This window comes from Abramis brama, assembly GCF_963993115.1.
Source record: "Abramis brama genome assembly, chromosome: 4".
In the NCBI taxonomy this organism is placed as follows: domain Eukaryota; kingdom Metazoa; phylum Chordata; class Actinopteri; order Cypriniformes; family Leuciscidae; genus Abramis; species Abramis brama.
Genome location: NC_139966.1, coordinates 47,396,760 through 47,422,535, shown reverse-complemented (window position 1 = coordinate 47,422,535; position 25,776 = coordinate 47,396,760). Strand labels below are relative to the sequence as shown.

The following is a 25,776-nucleotide window of genomic DNA, read 5'->3' as shown; positions in this document are numbered from 1 at the left end:
TTTTGCCCTACCGCCATTTTAAAGCTGTTATTTTACAATACAGCGACTAACATGCACACTCTGATAGAGATAGATGTGCCGAGGATCTATTCGTCCTCTTCAGGGGGAAAAGCGCGTGGCTGTAGTTCCCGGAGAGGCTTCATTTCAAATGGCTGCACCGTAAGAAGGACTTGGCAGCTTTTAATTAACAACGAGGTTTGCTCTGGGAAAGTGGAAGATAACGTACCACTCAAAGTCGGCGTGAAGCACGCAGAGAAAGACGGATGGAGAGAGTAACGTTCTGTTCACATTAATTAAACGGCTGGCCGACCCAGCTTCACTAAAATATTGAGAAAGGAGCAGATCAAAAAGGAGGGAACACAGGCTTTCAAGCTCTAGGAAATGGGGCAAAAAGGCTCAGGGCGGGTTTATGCATACTTATTGACTCTCAAACAGATTTTTGCTTTGCATAATTCAGCCTGTATGTGTTACACGGTACAGCATAGGTGTCTACAACCTTAAACATTAATGGGGGTTTTATTAGCATTGAACGATAAGATGTAGAGATTAATATTAAATGTATTTATTTGTATGAAATGCTCAGTTCCCCTGCATTTGCATGCCAAACTACTTGGTGTAATCCTTGCTCATTGTCACGCACCCTGCAGCAAACTTATGGGATTTTTAGAGGCTAAATGCTCCAATTAAACCGCACAGCACTGATGAACCCACTGGACAAACTGTTGGACTAGTAAACTAGTTATCCAGGTGGTCGTTCAGTGCCACTCATGCACACACCGGTGTGCATAGTACTGTAGTTTGGTCTGCCATTATTTGCGATCATAAAAACACTTTGTAAAAACAAGCATGTTTTACTTTTTTTTATTATTATTATACATTAAGTTCTATTTTTGCTGTGGACAGCTATACAACATAAAAGGTGTTCCCTGACTTTTTAATGTGCATAAGTGTATTTACACAGGGATCAAAAAAGTGGAAAAATCTTTAAATCTTTTTGGTAATGCTTTACAATAATGTTTCATTAGTTAACATTAGTTAACCACTTTAGTTAACGTGAACTAAGAAATAATAATACTTCTATTGCATTTATAAATCTTAGTTAATGTTCATTTCAACATTTACTAATAGGCTACATTATTAAAATCAACACCCCTAAAGCTTGCACAGTCCTATACCTCGTCCTGGGTCAACATTTAATTCTGTAACATTAGGCAGTTTTGATTTATATGCTGTTTAATGTTGATGATTACGTTATTTTACATATGCATATGCTTACATATGATATCGCTTGTTTCTGCTTCTTCTTCACCATGTGTTTTGATCAGGAGATTCAGTACTCTTTCAGAAGATGCCTAATAGCAACCCCTACCCTATAACAGTGAAAACACGGAAAGCCAGAAAGTTCCGTCAATGGCGGGGAAAGAGTTAAATACAATTTAAATTTTCATGAATATTTAAGAATACACATTCCTTGAAAAAGTAATCAGATCCTGAAATATTAGAGACAGATCCTCCCAGGAGACAAGCTTGGCCGTCGAGTCTTGCAGTAACGTGACTCCCAGCAGAGGAATTGATCGAGTGGCCTCCCCGAGTCTCTTGCCCTGGAAATTTGCAAGCCAGTCAATCAATTAAAGATCTCAGTGGGTCGACGGGCCTCAATTGGAAAATGTGTTTATGCGTGCTTTGCTTAGCACATTAGGCTTAAAGCTCTTTTCAACACGACTGAAAAAGATTGATAAGAGAGATCATTTCCCTCTGGCTTCTAAATTGACCTTGTAACATAGGCCTAATTTGCGGGTGGGACATGTCCCCACCACTTTTTCTCAGGGTCGATATTGTCCCCATCACTTTTTGCAACATTTCGAGGCACGGATGTACCTAATATAAATAAATGAAACATCTCCAGGTAACTAGCAGAGCATTAATTTAGTTAGAAATAAGAGACAATCAAGCGCTAAAATGTGTTGTTTTTGAAAACATGCAGAGTGCCCGTTGCCGCTGCTATCAGTGGTGTGTGTACAGTTGTTCTCTTGTGGCTCATGCACAGTCTTCACACGGAGACTGTGCTTCAATCTACCACTTAACGCCGTTGTGGAGACTCTCTATTCGTTCCAGTGAAATGCACACAAACGTGTCCCTGCTTGATATACTATACAGTAAACACACACACACACACCTGTTCCACCCACTTTTTAAAACAGTTACGCCACTGCCTTGTAGGTATGTAGACAGCGGTCACATGCTTTTTGGAAATTTGAGATTTAAGCTTAGTTTCTAAATGTATTGAGTTTCCTCTGTAAAGAGCTTTTTTTTTTTAGGCATTGCTCTTGATGGAAGGAAATACACGAGGTTATTAAACAGTTCTAAAATGTTATCGTCATTTGGACAAAATCATTTTTCATAAAAATTATGCAAAATACAGTTTTATGGGTGGTAAAAATGTATTTATAGATGGTACATTTTCTTAATTCACCCGCCATTTAGCAGTTGTGGCAAAAAGTTAATTTTGGACCCTGCAGCTAAATCTCTCTTAATGGCATGATGGCATTTTTGCAATTATATCGGCACGCCAGCATGGCACACTGTGCAGAAGCAGCCCATGTTGTTAGGCATGTATTAGTACTTAGGGAAGAACGCCAAGAAACCGTCTGTGGGACTAAGCGGCAAAGATGCCGTGCTAAGAGAACACATGTTGACAAGACTTGACCCAATGCTGCTCCTTATTTCCTCTCAATCAATTAATGTGTGAGTCATATGACCAACTGAGTTTGCATGTTGGCCAATACATTTTTATTTGCATTAGTGAAAACAACTTGATAACATAACTAGTACCAAACTAGTATTTTTTAGACTCTATGTAGACCCCCTTAAAAATCTGTGATCAAGAAAAGTGTAAAGTATATAAAGCCAAAAGCAGCAATTAACTGTACAGTATATTTCATTAGTAAGAACAAAAAAAATGTTTCACAGGGACTTGAATCAGTATATAAACTCACAGCCACTTTATTACACCTTGTTAGTACCTTGTTAGTTTGCCTTCAGAACAGAACTGTCTTAATTCTTCGTGGCATAAATAGATTCAACAAGGTGCAATTTGGTCCATATTGATATGACAGCATCACGCAGATGCTGCAGATTTGTCGGCTGCATATTCATGATGCGAATCTCCCGTTCCAGCATATCCCAAAGGTGCTCTACTGGATTGAGATCTGGTGACTGTGGAGGCCATCTGAGTTTAGTGAACTCGTTGTCATTTTTCAAAAAAAGTTTGAGATGCTTTGAGCTTTGTGACATGGCTCGTTATCCTGCTGGAAGTAGCCATCAGAAGATGGGAACACTGTGGTCATAAAGGGATGGACATGGTCAGAAACAATACTCAGGTAGGCTCTGGTATTTAAATTATGCTCAATTGGTACTAAGAGGCCCAAAGTGTGCCAAGAAAATATCCCACAAATCATCACACCACCAGCAGCAGCCTGAACCGTTGATACAAGGCAGGATGGATCCATGTTTTTAATGGTGTTTACGCCAAATTCTGACCCTACCATCTGAATGTCGCAGCAGAAATTGAGACTCATCAGACCAGGCAACGTTTTTCCAATCATCTATTGTCTGTGAGGTGAGCCCGTGCGAATTGTAGCCTTAGTTCTCTGTTCTTAGCTGACAGGAGTGACACCAGTGTGTGTTCTGCTGCTGTAGCCCATTTGCTTTGATGTGCATTCAGAGATGCTCCTCTGCACACTTCGGTTGTAATGAGTGGTTATTTGAATTACTGCTTTCTATCAGCCCGAATAAATTCTCAGTTTGAACTTCAGCAGATCATCTTGACCATGTCTACATGCCTAAATGCATTGAGTTGCTGTCATATGAATAGCTAATTAGATATTTGTGCAAATGAGCAGTAGATTAGGTGTACCTAATAAAGTGGCCGGTGAGTGAATATGTTTTTAATTAGTCCTATTTTGTGCTATGAACAAGCATTTATCTCTCCTGCATATTTTGCATGCAGAGAGTACAGGTAAAACCACAAAAAGTTGAAGCAAAACAGTAAAAAGTTATGTTTCCTGACTTTATAATGCGTATTGTGTATTTACACAAGAGAACATTTGGGAAAACAATTGAAAAAATGTAATTAAGTTAAATATTAAAACTAATATTTTAAATATAATGTAATTTAGTTGTATTATATTATATATTATACTATGTAATTGTATTTTTTATAATTTAATTTATTTAATTAATTTATTTTATTAGGCTACATAAGCTCATTTAAATAAAACTTTAAGGCTGCATGCACAATACAATGCAACTTAAAACATCATTATGTAGCATTTTGTTGCACTATGCTATTGAAAAGGTAGCTTGAACTTTAAAATCTATGCCATTGGGAAAACACTATTGGCATGCTACTGAAAAATGCAGTTAAGTTGGTACCATCACTATTCCTAGTTAGTTACTCCACAAAAACTAGAGGAAGGAGACAGTGAAAGTGATTGCCTGGAGCAGAGAGTGGGCTTTCCGCATATTCAAGATGGTGACATTCTTCTAGATGACTAGTGAAATGGATGTGTAGGATGAGCAACTGAGATGTATTTTTCTCTTTGCAGCATCCATAGTAAGCAGATGGAATGGTAAAGCACCAAATCCTGAGGCCTTTGCATTTCCCTGACCCAGATTTTCAACTCACTGCCTGATTTAGGTGTGCTGCACTAATGTTCGAGTCATAATGTGTCAGCTCTCTTATATGTCAACCTTTTGTGTAGGATTTACTCTTCAATGATCCCAGTAGTGTTTATTTTTCCCCAAAATTGGCTTAGCTTTACAATGCCACAGATCAAGTGTGGCTTCTAGACACTCAACTTTAGCAGTGGTGTAACTTCAAGACTGACATGGTCAAAGTGAAATGGTCTGGCAGGATTGCGAATCTATCGTGAATACACCCACCCCCATCTGCCCAGCTGCTCTACATGCACCTACAGCTCTCTTCCTGCTTCAGATGACATCTGTGTGTGCCTAGTGAATGGAATATATTTGTTTATCCTCTCCGCGGCTTCATAACCCTTTTGGATCGGAGCCCGCGCAAAAATCCCAAAAGACCAAGCTAATGTCTGCATTCTCTCTCTCGATCGCTCTCAAAGCACTGAAAGGTAAATTGTATATATGAAAACAATTGAAAAAATGTGGGTGTTTGGAAAAGCAGGAACGGAAGTTATGGGAAGTAAATCGGCTCAGGTTGATGTGACTCTTGAACTACACCTCACCAAAGGTCAAAAGTGCACTCCCTTGCCTATTCCCATAGACTTCATTCAGACAAATCCCACGTCTATCTGGAGTTGAGATTCGAAAAGCAAAGGTTGCCTCTTCCTAAGGGCCAGGTTTGACATTTTCATCCCCAAAAAACTGGAAATCTCTCACTTCAGTCTGCTCAATGCATTTGGAAGTGTGGCTAGTCCTGCAATCCTGGAGTCTATTATGACCAGCTGAGATGAAAGGTTTTGCCTGGAATTAGATTTGATTTCCTGTGAGCCTGCTTTATCTACACGCCGCCAAATACGGGACTGTCCTCGATCTAACAATTTGTGGACAGTCAAATGTGCACTCCTGGCGGGGATTTTCAAATTTTAAGCTGAAATTCAAGAGTACTGTCTTATGAAAAAAAGACAGGCAGAACATTACCAGTGGTCTCAGGCTTAGTCCCGCCTTAGACCTTCCCATGCACATGAAAATGGAAAGCACTTTTTCAATCTGGCAAGCTCAAATCTTACTGACTGACTTACTGATACAGCGAGTGCATTTTGAGGCTCAAATAATGACTGGATGTGAAATGTTGTCAGGTTACTGGCATCAAACCCTTAAAAGATATAGAGTTTAATTTGAGCCACTTATTAGTAAGTTAACTAGATCAATACTACACAAAATTCTGCTCTGCAATGTGGACCAAACCTTATGCTTTTTTGTCAAAGGCTACATGAGGCTACATTACCATGAACCACAGATCGACTTCATCTTTCTAACAAAACCACACTCAAACTACCTTGCATGCACTAACACTGATGTCAAGGATCCATGAAATTGAGTGACTAATGGAGCGACACCACAAAAATACACTCCAGCTATGAACACCACAAACATTCAGTTCATTCAAACAGACAGTAAGGTAAAACAAGTCCCAAAGGAATAACCGTCTGATCATTTAATAGATAGCAACAAAAAGAAAACTCTTCCCCCTGACCTCTTGATTCTTAACACAAAGCTCAGCAATCCCGGCATTATCATTAGATCCCATGTAAAGTACTTTATCAATAGACTACTTAACATATAGATTCTAGGACCATTGGCAGATCATGCCCCTGTCTGCTTGGCAGAAATCCAGGCTGCTGTCTTATAAAAACTTTCACAGCCACTTAATTTAAGCCAATGCCAATCTTGAACTACAGTGTACATTCCTCATTTATTATTTACAGGCAATATGCAGCTGTTCTATTTGCTGTTCTATAAGAAAAACACAATCTTCTGTCCAAACAATCCAGTTTTGGACCTCTTAATTATACTCTTTCAACAATAAGAAAGGGTTTCCAGTCAATAGCTTTCTTCATTTCTTCAACTATTCAAGAATTTCTCCAGCATTTATATGCTCCACAGTTTTATCTTTTCATAATGTGTAAACAGGATACAAAATTAACACTCACCAAGCACCTCCTGAGAGTTAAAATCAGCTTTGGCGAGTAAATACAATCTGGCCAGTTGGCTGGTATATTTATTGGGAATTACTATATGGTTCAAATCTTAAAGGTGCACCCAGTAATTGTATTAATTAATTCATACTGACACCTAGAGGTGTAGATGCAGCATCACAAAAAACAAATATTTTCAATTAAAATCTTTGATGACAGTATTCCATAAACAAAAATCCACTGGTCATGTGATCTCAAAATGGCTGCCACCATGAGGAGACCTGCTCTATGTAAAAAAACAAAAACAAACTACTTTTATCAGACTACTGATAATCCTTGAGTCTTAATCTCGTGTACATAATTGTGAACATATTTCTCAAAAGTACTATTTATTTGTTTGTGTAAAATGCAATGCATTGAGTTAAGTTACTGAGTGCACCTTTAAATGCATGAACAAAGCTGACTGATTAGCCAGACTGTTTGGTTTCATGACCAAACAAACAGTCTGTCTAAACAGGCTGAAAGACATTCAGCTGCAACATTTACCTCAGTGACAGTAATATTTTTGCCCAATAATAAAACAATGCAAAATATAGTTTGTGACTGATAATCTTCACCTGATATGGAAAAAAGTTAATGTAACTTGTACTATTGTTTGTTAGCATAATTAACATCCCCTCTTCTTCACTTTTTTTATACAATGAGACAAACTGGACCCATCCCCCATTTATTTCAGTGTATATTTAACTCTAAAAATGAGATGTAGAGAAGTGACAACTTTTCACATTCAACTTCTAGACAAAGGCTCCTCAAACTAAATGCATCTCACGGGAGACTCAAGTTAGCATTGCGACTGCCATTATCCATTTGCTGTGTGTGTCAGCAAAAAATATTTAATGGCAATGTGAGGTTTTCTCCTACAGGAGTGAAGGACAGTGCGTTGGCAGCCATTTTCAGGCATTTAATTAAGCAGCTCTGTGCCAGTGTCCAGATACTATCAGTCAGTAACGTCTGCCCATACTTCCATCTCCTGCACACGACAGATAATTAATAGGCTAATGCTTTTTTATAATCGTCTCCTTCTTAATCACATGCAAACTGACCAAGACAAACACAGCGACTGGCGTTCACAACACCATCTGACAGCTTGTCAAAGACTGAAAATGGACTTTAAAAGAGTGCCAATTAACTAAATAAACAAGGTTATTGCCTAGTTATAAAATGAATACCATTACGAAGAAGAATACTGCTCTAGCATATTATGCATGACTGATTGGGGCTACTGCACGCCCACAGACTTTTGAAGAGTGATTAGATTGGCTATTTATTTATTTTTCCACTGGATCAGAGTGAGTTCCTCCACCCTCTGTGAGTTTGAGCCGAAGAGCCGCACACCAGCCCGGATTCATCCATCTTAATTCTCTAACACAGTGGGCTTGAGGGCTTCTGCCATACTGATTCTGGTGAATTACAAGAGACAAGCCACTCCTGAGGGAAGCCTTCATGGCCCTTCAAAGACAGCATGATGCTGCGGAGTGTAAAACTCTCAACATGATCCATAGCAAACCAGGCTCATTGTTCCCTATCATTAGCTCCTGAAGGCATGCCACACTGTTTTCCGATGGATCTTCGATCATAAAAGCTGAATATCAAGTGGTGTATAGGAGGAGGCAATCGTGTAAGCTACTCAATATGGATATGGTCCTAACATTAACACTGTTCCAGTACAACCACTAGTCTATTCAATTGAGTCATTCTAATGAACCGATTCTTTTTAATGATTCGTTATAATCAATTCACTTCACTGTAGAACTTTGGAAATAAAACAGTGGAGCACACAAAAATGTACCATTGCAAAAGTTGCAACTATAGTTATAAAACAAAAGTTATTGATACTACACAATTAAACGTGACAATAATATTCTCACAATGTTTCAAGAACAAATATTATTTCATTATAATGGTATTTTGGCAGATATATAAACTATGGTTCAAAATTTTGTGGTTTGGTAAGATTATTATTATTTTTTATTTATTTTTTAAAGAATTCGATTTTTTCCACACAAAAAATAAAAAAAATTAAAAAAGCATTTGATTTTTTGATCAAACATACAGTAAAAATAGTAATATTGTGAAATATTTATATAATATTCTATTTTAATATTTTTTAAAATGTAATTAATTTATATGAGGAAAAGCTGAATTTTCAGCATCATGACTCCAGTCTTAATGTCACATGATCCTTCAGAAATCATTATAATACTGTATTTTGATTTGATGCTCAAGAAACCTTTATTAATGAATAAATGAATTTCTTTAAAACCAAAACTTACTGACTCCAAACTTTTGAACAGTAGTGTATTATGAAAATGTAATTTACTATAAGAATGAAACACAAAAGGACAAAAAGATATGTAAAGGTTTTTACATATGCAAAGGAATCATTGAAACGAACAGAACCGAATTAACTAAATCACCTAAAAAAAAAAAATCTCACTAATTTAGTCTAAACACTGCAAACAATGCATGCCTTTCGCCTTCTGCAGTGTGGGTCGGCTATAACTATAACTTTCGAGGTTCACACTTTATTTTAAGCCAGTTTCACTTCACATATTTACATGTGTTACTTTATTAGACTCTTTTATCCAAAGCAACTTGGTTACTTGGTCAATCGCTCATGGATGACATAACAGCTTTATCTTCCAGCCATAAAACAATCACAATCAACTATATTCAAGCTTTAGTGTTTTTTTAAAGGACATTCACAGCTCTCCAGCATCCACTGTTACCTGTAAACAAGATTGTCCTCAATGACATTTGCGCACTGGCAAAATTAACTGCACATTACATTCATCATCATGTCATGCTCAGCCACTGCATGAAGCATCTCTGAATTAATTTCACTTCACTTGTAAAGCAGAGACAATCTATCTGTCACGTTCCCTGCAGTAACAAACTGTTTTACCTGCACAAGCTTTCTGCTGATGTGCTATGTTGTAATTATGGAGACAATGAAACACATCAGCTGGGTCAGAATAGTTGACCGTTATAATATCCCTCCCCGTTACAACCAACCAATGCTCTTAACTGGTGTATCTCGCCGTTAATCCAGTCTGGTTTGGGTTCGGGGAGGGATGGACCGCAATCTGGGTCACCGAATAATGAGGCCAGGGCGCGTACTGCACCACAGCGTCCATCTGGCAGCTCCACGTGCCTGTCTCTGCCAGCGATAAACAGGTCTGGAGGAATAACCAGAGTGTGGGCACACAAAGAGACATGTTACCCTGCTCTGGAATAAAGTGTGTGAGAACGTTTTTGCTTTTGGAATTTAGTATAGAAGCATACAAATTATTTTTTTTAATGGCAGTTTTGTTTTTGTGCATTTTTTTGTGCACTGCTCTGTGTGTATGAGTACGGGAACCAGTCAATAAAAAAAAAGTCAATTATTTAAAATATAAATAAAAAGATAATATGTATATGTATATATATTACTATTAAAATATATACATTTTATTATGTATAAAAATATATAAAAAAAGCAGCATTATATAACAATATATACAGTCATGTGAAAAAGAAGTTTGTCATCCATGGCTTCTCCATTTTGTCTTTATGTTTGTTAAGTAATTAATGACACAGTGTAATATGTCATGCGTTGTGGTTCACGTTTAAGTTTAAGACCATGACAGATTATTTTTTTTTATTACGTCATGATACGTAAAACCATGGAATTCAAAAGATTGTCCTTTCTTTTTCACACTGTAAATATCTTAATACTGAATTTTAGGAGTAAACCAGGATAGATCTGTTATTTAAACAATGACATAAAAGAAAAATTATAATTTTGATTTGAAAAATTACACTTTCTAATATATATATATATATATATATATATATATATATATATATATATATATATATATATATATATATATATATATATATATATATATATACATACATACACACACACACACACATATATATATATTTTAAAAAAAATATATATTTTATATTATTAAATATTATATTATTTTATATTATATATATTTTAACTTAATAATAATTTAATTTAATAATACATTTAATATTTAAGCAACCTATGACAAACAGATGTATACAACAGATATATTTGCTTGCTTGGTTAATACATTATTCCATTTGCATAATTTATTATGTAATTTGTTCTATAAAGTTCTATTTTTTTTTCCTTTTGTGGAAATAATACTATATTCAATTTTAATCCTTTTGTGGAAATAATACCATATTCAATTTTATAAATACATATTTCTTTTTTAAGACTTTTACTTTTAAGGTGCACTGAAAGTGCCGTTTAGCTTGCACAGAAACTGACTCAGTTGCAATAAAAACAAAAAACAAAGGGAAATTTACTCGGATGTACACAGTCATTAGCACTGTGCTTTTCCAGCAATTCTCCTAACTGAAAAATAATAAAGCCACACATGCATTATGTCAGCCATTACACTGGGGGCAAAGAGAGAGAAAAAAAAAAAACAGATTGTATGATGACAGGGATCTTTGAAGTCCATATGCATGTGGGTGACGGCACACAGTGGAGTGAAGCAGAATCTTGACTCATAGACAGAGTTATGCCAAAAGCCTCTCTCAGTCTTTATCAACAGCCTTTATCTTGATCATAAGGACAGAGACCACCATGAGGCACATTTATAATTAGATTGTGGAGTGTCGGGTCAAACACTATGAGTCAGCTAGATGATAATGCCGCTCTGGGACTGTTAGTGTCAAGCATGGCTTACTCCAGCTTTGATAAAGCACTTGTATCATGCCTTATGTTGATCTTTTGCTATATCACAAAGGTCTGCTAGTGCACAATGCTTTAGGAATTGCAGGACTCATTCTCTGCTTTTTCTAAGACACCATGCAATTTAGGGGAAAGAAAACCTAACTGCTAAAGGTGAAATTTGTTAAAATGCAAGATTTTTTTATAATATTTACATAATTGACCATTACTATTCTCAAGACTGGTTGGAAATTAAATTCATCACAATTATTTTTTAAAGAATATCTATATATCTTTTCTACACAGTTTCTCGTCAACTTTATCATGCTCACTGCAGTTCAATATTCTCTGTAAAACTCAATATTTAATGGGAAAGCACTGTACAATTTATTTTGAAAATAAATTTAATTGGTCTAAGGCATTCTTTGGACAAATGCTTTATATTGACCGCGAAAATTAATGATGCCCCTTTTTTTCTTGTTTGGTAAGAAGCTGGTCATTATCAGTGAACTATAAACAAAACATAACTAACAAAAAAATTAAATGAAAGAAAAAAAATTCTTGAATATGTTAAATAAAACTGTCACGTTTTGAGTTTGTTCATGTTTAGAGATTGCTTTTATTATCCTTTTCTGTTCATGTCTGTTTCTAGGTTGGTTTTCTTGTTCTGTTAATTAGTTCCGTCATCCTCTGTTTCCCTGCCTGTTAGTCTCCTACACATGGATACACATGGTTTGATTTAGTGGTCACAGGTGTTTCACGATTCTTTGATTGGTTTGTTCTATTTAATCCCTGTGTTTCTTTCATTTCATTGTCAGTTCTACTTTGTGTTATGTTCTAGTTCCCTGAGTTCTTTGTTTAAACAAGTTTAACTGCTACATTTAGATCCTTTTCTACTCGTTTATTGCAACCCAACTGTGACAAAAACAATATAAAATAGTCTTGAATGTATGTAAATAAACTATTTGGTACATTTAAGCCTTCTAATCTCTGATCTAGAGGTATTCAATATATACACAAATGTTTCTCTGCAGATTTATACATATAATAATATTTCAGTAGAGTGCTGAGAAAAGACTGTCAACTTAATCCAAAGTTTCCTGATAATATTTGATTTCTTTTAGGGGCTGTTTACTCTACACCGATTTCAACTAAAAACGTAAAACTTTTTATGCGTTTTGGCCGTTCGTTTACACGACAACGGCATTTTGGGTGCATGAACATGCAAACTTTTGAAAACGGGTTTCAAAGTGCAAGTTTTTGAAAACGGTCTCCATGTAAACAACAAAAACGCAAATCTCTGAAGACGATGACGTCATGCACATGCGTATTACGTGTTCAGTCTATAGTGTTTCATCGCCATATAATGGCCTGGCAGCAGAATACAGCGCTTTTAGTAGTTTTCACGTATACGTGTGAATAGGGATCGTTTTGACAATGGTGTCGTCTAAAAACTTCTCCGTTTTAAGCATATCGTTGTCATGTAAACGTACCCTTAGATTTAGTACACTGACAGTAAAAAAGCTAAGGAATTAATATTTTGCAGAGTATTGTTCTCACACTATTAATGGACGTGTACATGAAAATATATAGCAGCCTTTATGTTTTAAGAAGGGGGTCCTATAAAAGCATCACTTTCGGCGATCCTTGGCATAATGAAGTTGTTTAGTGTATCACCAAAAAAAAAGGAAGATTACATTACAATTATTACTATAATTACATACAAACACTAAATCGATCTGTCATTCTTCTGAGAAACAGCACTGTATTTGACTCGAACACTAAGGCAACATGAACAGCGTAATGATGAGTAATGCTTGCCACTTAACAAAGGGAACTGCAGCACATGCTGGCAGCATGGCTTCAGGCCTGTAGCAGAGGGGGGAGTTTATGATTAATGGAAATAAATATGAAAAGCATCACATCAGCCCCAGCACCTGATCACTCTCGCCTCCACAACTGCGTTACTGCTTAGCAAACAACTACATCACCAGCGGATACAGCCCTCGGTTCAGTTCAGTGTGCGCTGTACACTCCTGGAGTCAGCGGCACTGACGCCGAATAGCTCCTGACAGAGAGGTCAAGATTCAAGATTAATCCACTGCTACAATTTGACATGCCTTTTTTTTTTACTCTAATAAAGCGGTCTTGAAGTAATTCTTGCAATGCCCTACATGTTAAATATTTATGGGGATGTACAATTACTTGAAGTATGTCAGATGTTTATATACATTTATTACACAGGTCTCTGGAATACTTGATTTTGATTGGTCAAATGTGGCTTTCTGTGTTAAATATTTTTGTATTCCAAAATAAAATATAAAATAAGATACTTGATTCTGATTGATCAAATGTGGCTTTCTGTGGCAAAATATTTTAATATCACCAAAATGAAATAATAAAAATATATATATATATTTTCATTTAGATTAGCTCAATGTACTAAAATGCCTAAAACTGAAATAAAAATTAATAAAAACTATATAGATAGACACTTTATTTTAACAAAATTACTTTAAATGAAAATTAAAATGGAAAATATAAAAATAAATATTTTCATATAATATAATAGTAGCTCAATGATACTAAAATAACACTGATCATTTCTTCCCCATTTCTTAACTTATTTTTGAGTAGCCGGTCATTATCGATCAAATAAAATAAAAAATAAAAATATTGAATAGGCTTATATGTACATAAACAATTTGATTAATTTTATTGACTCCAAAGCATATATTTACAAGGATCCAGAGTTATTAAATATATAAACAGTTGTGCTAATTGTGGCACACAGTTTTATTATTTACTGTTTTAAAATGACCTGTTAGAGCATATTAACTTCTGCTCTTATATTACCTAAAAATGAATGTGTTATATACAGTGAGGAAAATAAGTATTTGAACACCCTGCTATTTTGCAAGTTCTCCCACTTGGAAATCATGGAGGGGTCTGAAATTGTCATCGTAGGTGCATGTCCACTGTGAGAGACATAATCTAAAAAAAAAAATCCAGAAATCACAATATATGATTTATTAACTATTTATTTGTATGATACAGCTGCAAATAAGTATTTGAACACCTGTCTATCAGCTAGAATTCTGACCCTCAAAGACCTGTTAGTCTGCATTTAAAATGTCCACCTCCACTCCATTTATTATCCTAAATTAGATGCACCTGTTTGAGGTCGATAGCTGCATAAAGACACCTGTCCACCCCATACAATCAGTAAGAATCCAACTACTAACATGGCCAAGACCAAAGAGCTGTCCAAAGACACTAGAGACAAATTGTACACCTCCACAAGGCTGGAAAGCGCTACAGGGAAATTGCCAAGCAGCTTGGTGAAAAAAGGTCCACTGTTGGAGCAATCATTAGAAAATGGAAGAAGCTAAACATGACTGTCAATCTCCCTCGGACTGGGGCTCCATGCAAGATCTCACCTCGTGGGGTCTCAATGATCCTAAGAAAGGTGAGAAATCAGTCCAGAACTACACGGGAGGAGCTGGTCAATGACCTGAAAAGAGCTGGGACCACCGTTTCCAAGGTTACTGTTGGTAATACACTAAGACGTCATGGTTTGAAATCATGCATGGCACGGAAGGTTCCCCTGCTTAAACCAGCACATGTCAAGGCCCGTCTTAAGTTTGCCAATGACCATTTGGATGATCCAGAGGAGTCATGGGAGAAAGTCATGTGGTCAGATGAGACCAAAATAGAACTTTTTGGTCATAATTCCACTAAACGTGTTTGGAGGAAGAAGAATGATGAGTACCATCCCAAGAACACCATCCCTACTGTGAAGCATGGGGGTGGTAGCATCATGCTTTGGGGGTGTTTTTCTGCACATGGGACAGGGCGACTGCACTGTATTAAGGAGAGGATGACCGGGGCCATGTATTGCGAGATTTTGGGGAATAACCTCCTTCCCTCAGTTAGAGCATTGAAGATGGGTCGAGGCTGGGTCTTCCAACATGACAATGACCCGAAGCACACAGCCAGGATAACCAAGGAGTGGCTCTGTAAGAAGCATATCAAGGTTCTGGCGTGGCCTAGCCAGTCTCCAGACCTAAACCCAATAGAGAATCTTTGGAGGGAGCTCATACTCTTGTGTTTCTCAGCGACAGCCCAGAAACCTGACTGATCTAGAGAAGATCTGTGTGGAGGAGTGGGCCAAAATCCCTGCAGTGTGTGCAAACCTGGTGAAAAACTACAGGAAACGTTTGACCTCTGTAATTGCAAACAAAGGCTACTGTACCAAATATTAACACTGATTTTCTCAGGTGTTCAAATACTTATTTGCAGCTGTATCATACAAATAAATAGTTAAAAAAATCATACATTGTGATTTCTGGATTTTTTTATTTAGATTATGTCTCTCACAGTGGACATGCACCTACGATGACAATTTCAGACCCCTCCATGATTTCTAAGTGGGAGAACTTGCAAAATAGCAGGGTGTTCAAATACTTATTTTCCTCACTGTATCTGTGCCACTTTTAAAGGGGAGATCAAGTTAATCCCCTTTGCAATATTAAAGCTGCAACACTGGTGACTTTGCATGAACCTCAGTTATATTATGGTACACCACACAGCATTGATCCAGTTTACATGTAATGAGGACACTGGACACATATATTGATCCCAGGACAAGTCAAATGTCAGGCTATTTGTAATCTGTTACCTTACTGACATGCAGTCCTTCCTCGAGTATAATAGTTCTATCTTACTGAGTTGTCAATATTGTGTATCTGAGGTTTTACTTAGAATGGTTTTGCTCATTGGGAGGCATGTGTTGGCCAGAGGGAGTGAAAAAGTGAAGTGAAGAAGGGCTCATGAATTATTGACAAAGACATTGGAAAAATGGCAAAGTGACATTCCAAAGGATCCAGAGGAAATTTAAAGATGAGGTTCAAGGGTGATTAATTTTGTAACGGTGCCTTCGCACTTCGGCTGGCAATGTGTGAAACGTGGCGCAAATGGATTATTTAAAATCCATTTATTTATTTATTTATTTTGAAATTCGTCTGAGCAGACACATTAGTTGTGGATAATGGCAGTGATTAATCCTGGAGTAAACAACTGAAAATGCCCTTGCAGGGTAAAATAAAGAAGAAGAAGAAGAAGAAGAAAAAAAAACACCTTTCAGAAAAAAAAAAGACCTAAAATGTCCTTTTTCTCTCTATGATAGTTAAAGCAAAGTGAGACAGGCTGGAGATTCATAAATAAGTAAGAGACTCTCCCAGGCTCCCAAATGCCTGTCTGCAGACTTTAGATTAGCACAATGAGCAGAAAAGCAGACAGCACAGGAGAGTTTGCCAAAGAAATAGTAGCCTACTTGCTGAGTCTCTCTTTGTACTGTACATAAAATTGTACAAAATTAAATTAAATATGCAGCCCTTGTAAAAATATACACGCGCACTAGAGCTGACTATTTAACAATTGATTAGTTCAAAACATGATACTAACTTAAGCATATACTTTATATTAAAACAATTATTTTATGTTTAAATGCTAAAATGATCATTAACTGTAATTAACGCAGTTCTAAAGGCAAAAGAGGGGGTTCAACCCACTACTATAGCAAGGTGTACCTAATAAAGTGGCCAGTGAGTGTACAGTTCACACAGGCGAATTGAGGCTACAATTCACGGGCTCACCAAAATTGGACAATAGAAGATTGGAAAAACGTTGCCTTGCCTGATGAGCCTTGATTTCTGCTGTGACATTCAGATAGTAGGGCGTAAACAACAAAGTATGGATCCATCCTGCCTTTTATCAACAGTTGAAGCTACTGGTACATTAACGTAGATTGTTCTGTAAATTGTTTTGTTTTTTACTTGACAAAGCAAACACTCTATTAGGCTTCCACTACCATTTATGCAGTGTTGAAAGGTGTAAAAAGGGATGGAAGCTCACAAGTCAACGTCCCCAATTAAACTAAGCAATTCTGTATTTGAGTCACACATCCAAATCAAAGTAAGTACTGTGCTCCCAGTGACACTGCCATTCTGCTATGCCCTTAGATTTCTTTGGAGTATTTAAAATCTATTCAACTCTCCCAGGCTTTGGCCATCAAAAAATCTATACCCAGGAACACATGCTGTCTGGTCAGCCTGGAAGAAAGATGGTTTTGGTTTACACTCGGTCGCTGACCCGATCAGCTTCTGCCCCACAGGGATGCATAGGGCCAAGAACAATCTGTCTTACAAGCCTGTGTAACAGGAGATGTTCGTGGAGTTGCTCATTAAACCCAGTGTAAGCCATGTTTAAACATGAAATTTGTCATTCTCTATCCCACACAATATGCAAAGACACCTATAAGTAAGCCATTGTAGATTGACTTCACAAGGTGTAAATACTGTGGCACTACACATAGTAAAAACATATACCAAATATGATTTTAGAAAAAAAATAGTAATAATAGTAAAAAAACAAATGCATGTACTGTTAGACCCCTAAATAAATATATAAATATATAATGTGGTTATGTGTTGGCTCGCCACTTTATGACCAATGAAACAAGTAGAGTTCCACTGCAAGCGTATCCATTCTCAACTTCCGACAATAATGATTTGTTAATCAATGTGACACTAGAACTTCCCTCAGTAACACAACATAGATTTTGGCTGGTCTAGTGGTTCCTGGAGGAATGAGATAATGGAAGACAGAGTAGAGCATTGGGACTATAATTCTCTTTTCTGGATGGTACGGGCTGCCATTTTCTATCTGCAGAGTTTCATAATCAACAGGAAATGATATCCTGGACAATAGTGCAAGCTGAAATGATTGCTGGCATGTACCATTAGGACACAGAAATATGTATCATTATCTTTGTCAGCCCTTTTCCACTGCTGATCAGTGCATGTGCGTGAGCTCTGAAGACACATGAGCACATCATCTTCCTGTCTAAAGGGGAGGATGTGTGCAAGCCTCATTCTAAAGGCCATATCATTCGCAAACACGTTTCAGAGTGCTCACAAATGAAATAATTTCAGACGACGCCGCATAACTCATTCCTCAAAGCTTGAGAGATATGCTGTCGACCAAAAAGCCTCAAAATACACTGAAGAAACCAGAAGGAATTCAGATGTGACAAGCTACTGGAAACCACTGTTTGATTAGAAACAAAGAGAAACACAAATCACACGACTTTGTAAATGTTGAAAAAGCCTCCTGGAATGCTAAAAAAATGGGATCTGTAATCTCTCAAAGTGAAGGAGAAAAGGGAAGAAAATTCAACAATCGAAGGTGTGAAGATTTGTATTCTGGTCGTGCTAAATACAGTGAAATGAAATGGAAATCTCTTGGAGGAGTGTGTGGGATGTATATCTGGAAAATGAAGACAATATTATCTCCATTGAAATCAATACAGTATCTACTGTTGTTCTCCTTGTCAATGCAATAAGTTGACTGATGTTATCTTGTCATATTTGTCAGCAGTGTTGCAAGTAATGTGCATTATGTAATCAGATTACTTTTTTGTTGTAACGAGTAATGTATTACTTTACCCACTTTAATTTGAGTTACTTTTTTTTAAAAATACTTTTCACTTCAATTAACTTGCTCAAACATTTTTTAAACTACTGAATTTATCTTCTCCATAACAGTCACTTAGATGTACCACTCATGCATGCCTGGGAACAGACAAAAAGTTCAAAAGTAACAAAACATTTTTAATTAAAAAGAGTTGTACAGTAGGTAATCTTTTGGTAGAGCTTTTGTATGGCATTAGTGGTCAGGAATTATTTGAAGTGGTCAGAATACAATAATATTCTAAAGGAAAATGAAGGCTCATGTTATATAAGATATGTTGCTTAAGTAAACACTTCCAAAAATAACTTCTCTGTTAAAAACACCTGCAATGCCTGGAAGAGAGCGAGCCTCAGCCACGTGAGAAAATGTAACACAAAAGTAATGTAATGCTTTACTTTCCATAAAAAACTAATGTAATTAGTTACTTTTTAGGGAGTAGCGCAATATTGTAACTCTTTGCTTTTAAAAGTAACTTTCCCCAACACTGTTTGTCAGCATTTTTAGACACACTTTTCACAATTTCATCATACACACGAATAATTTCTGGTTTATCTGTTCATCCATGAGCAAAACTTATTTTACCAGTACTTAAACTCATTTTTTCTACTTCTCTACTTGCAGGGTCCATTGCCAGATGCTCCTATATCAAGTACCACTACTCCTCAGCCACAATACCCAAGAATCTCTCTTACAACATCACCAAGACCATACGTCAGGATGAATGGCACTCTCTACGTGAGTACATGGCTTTACTCTACATTTGAAAATGCATTTAAGAAATGCCACTACTGTGATTAGAGGAGATTACAAATTCTGTACTTGTAACACAACTAATGAATTAATATCTCAAACTGTCATATTTGCTTGACAAATTACATTCATAGTACAAATAAGTGTATAATTTAACCATTACTGCTGAGACAAGCACTTTGTAAACAGTACAAACAGTAATCATCCCCAACCTAGTGATGTCCTTTGCTCAGACCCCACTTGCTAAGGTCAAGTCAAAGCCGGATATGGAAGTTGTAATGCAATACGTTGTAATTTCATTCATTTCGGGCAAGCTCTCGGTAGACCTAAAGATATAGATGAGGTGATTTGTTGTTGCTTTGTGGAAGGAGAAAGTAGGGTACATATCTCAAAGTCAGATGTACCTTGTCGACCCACTTTTGCTCTGTTTCCACCCTACCTAAAATGGAAATTATGAAGATGCTTTTACAGAAGTGGTGGGAAAATGCTTTAATACAGAGAGTGGGCCATTAGTACGCAATCTGACCCACAGGAAGCTCAGCAAACTCGTAAAGCCCATCATTCATAAAGTTTCACACATGCCACACCTTGAGGGGTTGATTATTAAAGATATATTTACTATTCATAAATCCATTTAGCTGGTAAATAAAATAAAACAAATATTGTAAAACAAATATTACACATATACTTTAAATAGTTAACTTAATATTACAGTTTATGTAAGCAGTGTGCATAAAAAATATTATTAAAATATATTTAATTATAATAAAAATAATTATTACACATCAAGTTTACTTAATATAACTGTTTATATATAAAAGTGTGTGTATATAAAGTAAAGTTAATCTTTTTTAAAATTAAAATTACACATTAATAGTTCACTTAACATTACTTTTATTTATAAACGTGTATATAAAATAATAAAATACAATTTCCACTTGAGAACCAGATCAAAATGTCCACGTGTCACATCACATTTTTGAGTTTTAAGAACATATTTTAACACCGAAAGTAATTTTATTCAGTGTCCTTATGCAATCACAAGATGTGTTTAATGCAAAGGCCAGAAGTTATAATTAATTACATGCATGGTAATCATTTTATTTTAGGCATTTATTTTAGTTTGGTTATGCATTCATCTTGCTTGATTTAGCTTTAGGAAGACATTTTCATTAAAAACAGTTCAACAAGAAATAGTTTGAGGAAGCCTACAGTACAACAAGCTCTTCTGCTCTTTTCCTTTTTGTCTGACAGCCACATTTGTGACACAAAATTTACACTGAGTGGGGAGTGTGTAAATCTACAGATAAGGCCTTCTCCTTGGAGAGTACTGGCTTGTTTGAAACCCTCTTATGAGATGGGATTGTGGTTTGAAGCTGCCGTGTATCACGGACAGAAGAAAGAGCGGGATACAGCATGCCCTCAAACTGTCATGTGGTCACACTCCACTGCACTGCCTCTGTCAGGCGACTGGAGAGACACCTTTCCTTTAACCCCAAAACCCACCAGTATCTACACCTCCATCTCTCTCGCTTTCCTCATTTTCCAAAGCTCTAACATGGAGGGTTATGAGATCAGAGATGTATAAATGACACTTCTGGAAAGATACAGAGCTCTCATGCAGTCAAGTGCAACAGATGAAAGATCTCTGTGGCGCCAAACATTTCTCACGGTTTCCATTTTGCGCTCAATATCTGGTTCACATGAATTTATTATTCTGTTTTATTTATTGTACTTTTTGATATCAGAAATTTAGCCCAGACCTGCAGGACTTATTTTAAACCTTGCAAACGGAGTTTAGAGTTTATGTTAAAAGTTTATGTTAAAATCTGGGCCAGTACAATATAAAATCAGCCATAACATAATATGACCGTAACCGATAAATGGCTGATATTAAAATTCAATACTAAAATGAATACTGTAAAAAATAATAAGTATAAAAAATACTGTACCGTTCAAAAGTTTGGGGTTTATACGATTTTATTTAACATTTCTTATACTTACCAAGTCTATATTTGTTTGATCAAAAATACAGTAAAACAGCAATATTGTAAAATATTCTTACATATTTTTTAAATGTAATTGATGGCAAAGCTGAATTTTCAGCATCATTACTCCAGTCTTCAGTGTCTCATGATCCTTCAGAAATCTTTCTAATATGATGCTCAAGAAACATTTATTATTATTTTCAATGTTGAAAACAGTTGTGCTGATTAATATTTTTTTGTGGAAACATGATAATTTTTTTCAGGATTTTTTGATGAATAGAAAAAACGAATTTATTTTAAATAGAAATCTTTTACAAATGTCTTTACTGTCAGTTTTGATCAATTTAATGCGTCCTTGCTGAATAAAACCATAACCCCAACCCCAATACTGATCCTAAAGATTATATCAATGTTATCAAATTATTACTGTTTTTATAGATTAACTTTAAGTGAGCGTTTAATGACTGCAAAGGTATTCTAAATGTTAAAAATAGAGGAAATAAGTACGCAGTATATCCCAATATCAACAGACATCAATATATATATATATATTTTTTTTTAAACTCTAATATTGGCTGATAATCAAACTGGTACTGGGCATATCTAGTTCAAATATTTCTCATTCACACAGGACACAGGCAGGAAAATGTTCACACGGTATTTAGAGTCTCCCAGGGGCGCGTTAAACGAGTCTGTCATTTGATTCAAGCATTCTGACCTATACTGTAAAGAAAGATGTGGAACAGTCAATCTCTTGGTTAAGGTCAGGCTGAGATGTTTAATGTCCTTATTGCAGCTTACACAGCTGCTCCAACAAATCAAACAGTAGGATTAAGTCTTTTCCTCTGGTGAGGGAACCCTAAATGTAAAAAACTAAAAGAATTTTATGGCTTTGACTCCATTGAGCGCCATATTGATTTTGGGGGCCAAGAGAGGTCAGGAGATCAAGAACTCTCCATTAGTGGACATTGAGAAGTAAATTACTCTAGTACTCTGGGAAATGTGTCTGAACCAACACTGCCAAAAAAACCGGCCACTGGTGAAGGTATTAGATCAAAGCTTGTGTTTTGTTGTGATGCCTAGAATAAACAGAACAGGTAATGCTCATATTCGAGTTGTTTTTGCTCGTGTTGCGCTCAGATGAGAAGCCAGACCTGACATTTCATAAAGCGTGTGAAATTGAACAAAGGTAGGTTAGAACATTTCCTGCGCTCTCATAATGCTTATCTGTTCGTGAGTGACATCAGCAAAACTTCAGAAGGCTGTGGGATATACACAGCACTCATTTGTACCCGTCAGTCAACCCACCAGGAAACCGACTATACCAGCAAGAAAGTCACAAAATAAGACAATACTTCTATTATGTAGAATATGAAAGCGAAAGATGAGACTCCACAGAAGCCAAAATCTCTTGTTTTTAGCGATGGACGGCATATTCAGCTCAACACGGCAAATGCTTTTAGACATTTCGTCTTTGGATGAAGACGGTAACTTCAACAGCTTAGGGATTTTGTAAGATCAAAAGGAAGCAGCAAAAATGAGCAGCAGGAAGCTGTCAATGAACATGACAGGAAATAATCTGCTGTGATGCGTAAAGGTGCCCAAAGAGGCGAATTATGATCTTGGTTTCCAAATCCTCCAGATCTCAGTGCACTCAGCTTAGAAACTGCTTATAGTGCTTCAGAGACCAAAGAGAGACAACCATTGGATAAAAGAAAGAAAGAAGAAAAAAATGCAAAAAAAAGAAAACAAGAGTGTACTATTATTAGAGTCAATCAATTAAAAAAATTAAATTATGTAATAAAAATATGACATGCTAATATGACATGCCTAATCAAATTAATTGCAATTAAACATATCATGCAGTTAATCACATAGAGCAATATTTTTAAATTAAACTGATTTTAGTTACATGAATAAATTACAAATGTATTCATGTAATTCATTTAATAGTAATCATTAATCACTAATCCTATATAAACAATTTTAAATTAAATGGATTCTAATTACATTAATAAATTAAACGTGTTCATGTAATCAAATTAATTACATATGCCAATTAATTGCAATTAATCATATATATATATATATATATATATATATATATATATATATATATATATATATATATATATATATATATATATATATGCAGTTAATAATATCAATACTTTTAAATTAGTTAAAAATAAAAAAATCTATTTATTATTATTGTAATTAAATAAATTACATTAATTAATTAATTAATTAATGAAATCAAACATTTAAATTCATATAACTGCATTTTATTTTTATTTTTTACAAATTCTAGCGATTAATTCATCAAATTGAATGCAAATAAATCACATATATTAGTACATCATTAGCTGAGAAAAGCCCCATATGAAGATTATACAATGGCACTAGTGGCAGACAAAAGTATTTTAAGAGATTTTATGGAAAGTGACCATACGAAGTGAACACATTAAATAAACTGCTCTTATTATTATATACTTTAAAGCTACTGTGCATCCTTTACTGAAGCCGTTTCTTACACTAAACATTAGTTGAATAGCTTAATGATTGTTGTCTTGGGACCCTGCTAAAAACAGGACCTGTAATGATATACTAACATCCTAAATGGTAATTTAGTCTTCACCCCAGAGTGGGATCCGCAGAGGAAATGAATTGTACTTAATCGTCACTGCTGCAATCAGACACTATTAAGGTGGGATTGAGTAATTTGTATCATCTCTGTACTTACATTTAAACTACTTAAACATTGCCCTCCTATGTATATATTGCACTTAGAGGACTTTGAATGTGACCTAACCACAGTATTCACTCAACATTGCAGCTAAACAACCGGCAAAATGCATTATTTTCCTGTTATCACTGTAAAGCTGCTTTGAAACAATCTGTATTGTATAAAGCGTTATAAATAAAGGTGACTTGACTTGACACTCTCTGTATACACTACTGATTTAATCTCCCCTAGATAAAACATTTCCATGTGTCTAGGCATTAATAAATGGAAATTGAAAATAGTGTCATCATGCAAACCATGATGGGCCTGACATTAACAAGGACGCCATTACAGCGCACACCAGAGGAATGGAGGAGGCTGTCGAGAAATCTCTCAACTGCGATTTGGCATTTTGACATCCATGATCATTATGTTTTCTTTCAAAGCTGAGAGACCTTTTCCTACACGGTAGGTGAGCCGTCAATAGCCATTCTGACAGTTAGAGACTCTGATCTTCTGTTGACCTCTTTCATTCAAGTCAAGGAGCAAAGATGCACAAAAGATGTAATTACATGTTGACAGAGCAGAGGGCGAAGACAACATGAAATGGTATTTAAGACATATTTCACATTTGTAACGTGATGTAAGGACTTCATTTTGTCCTACAAGATCCTATAGTCTCTATATGACAGGAGGGCTTGATTAAAAAATAAAAATAAGACCAGGAACATGTACAGAAAAACAAATAGGGTACATTTTGATTTCATGTTGACTCTAAAAAAAAGTTATAAGATTATTTCATTCTGGTACATGACAGTAAAATGTGAAAGGCTGTAGGATGAGAACGATGATTAGATGAAGCACACTGGAAATTTGTTCCCAGTTTTCTGAGAAACTACTTCCACCGGAATCAAAATAACGGTTAAATCCTTGGCTAATGAGAATAAGAAGTCCAATAATATTGCAAAAGTAACCTTGCAAAGTTGGAGGGATTGCTAAACGTGCAAACGTGAGAAAGCGGTAAATAAATGTGGCATTATCAGCCGCCAAACATCCTGCCGTAATATTCACATTATTCAAATCCTTATTTACAACCGTAATCCTCTCTGTTCCAGATAACCTTGTCTGCATAAACATGTAGTAAAAACCATGGTCATTTTGGAGTTGTTTATAGAAACCTAAACAATGCAGTTTATTTTTATCGCTAGCAAGACAAAACTGTCTCTTAAAAATGAACATTTCAGCAGAGAAATCCTCAAGCCTGTTTGTTGCATGCATTTGATAATCCCTTTGCTATTAATTACAAACTGTGAGTTCTTTGTCCTGGCAGTTTTAGCGATTGCA

At 35.9% G+C, this 25,776-nt stretch overlaps 1 protein-coding gene across 3 annotated transcripts in view; it reads left to right on the top strand.

Annotated features, from left to right (window-relative positions):
* The window catches only part of tmem178bb (transmembrane protein 178Bb), a 108,547-nt gene that overhangs the window by 51,434 nt on the left and 31,337 nt on the right, over window positions 1-25,776 (top strand). For all 3 annotated transcript variants that reach the window (XM_084111050.1, XM_084111049.1, XM_084111051.1), the window contains one exon: window positions 19,591-19,704. In XM_084111050.1, coding sequence (XP_083967176.1) covers window positions 19,591-19,704 — 114 coding nt within the window. The remainder of the gene's footprint in view (window positions 1-19,590; window positions 19,705-25,776) is intronic.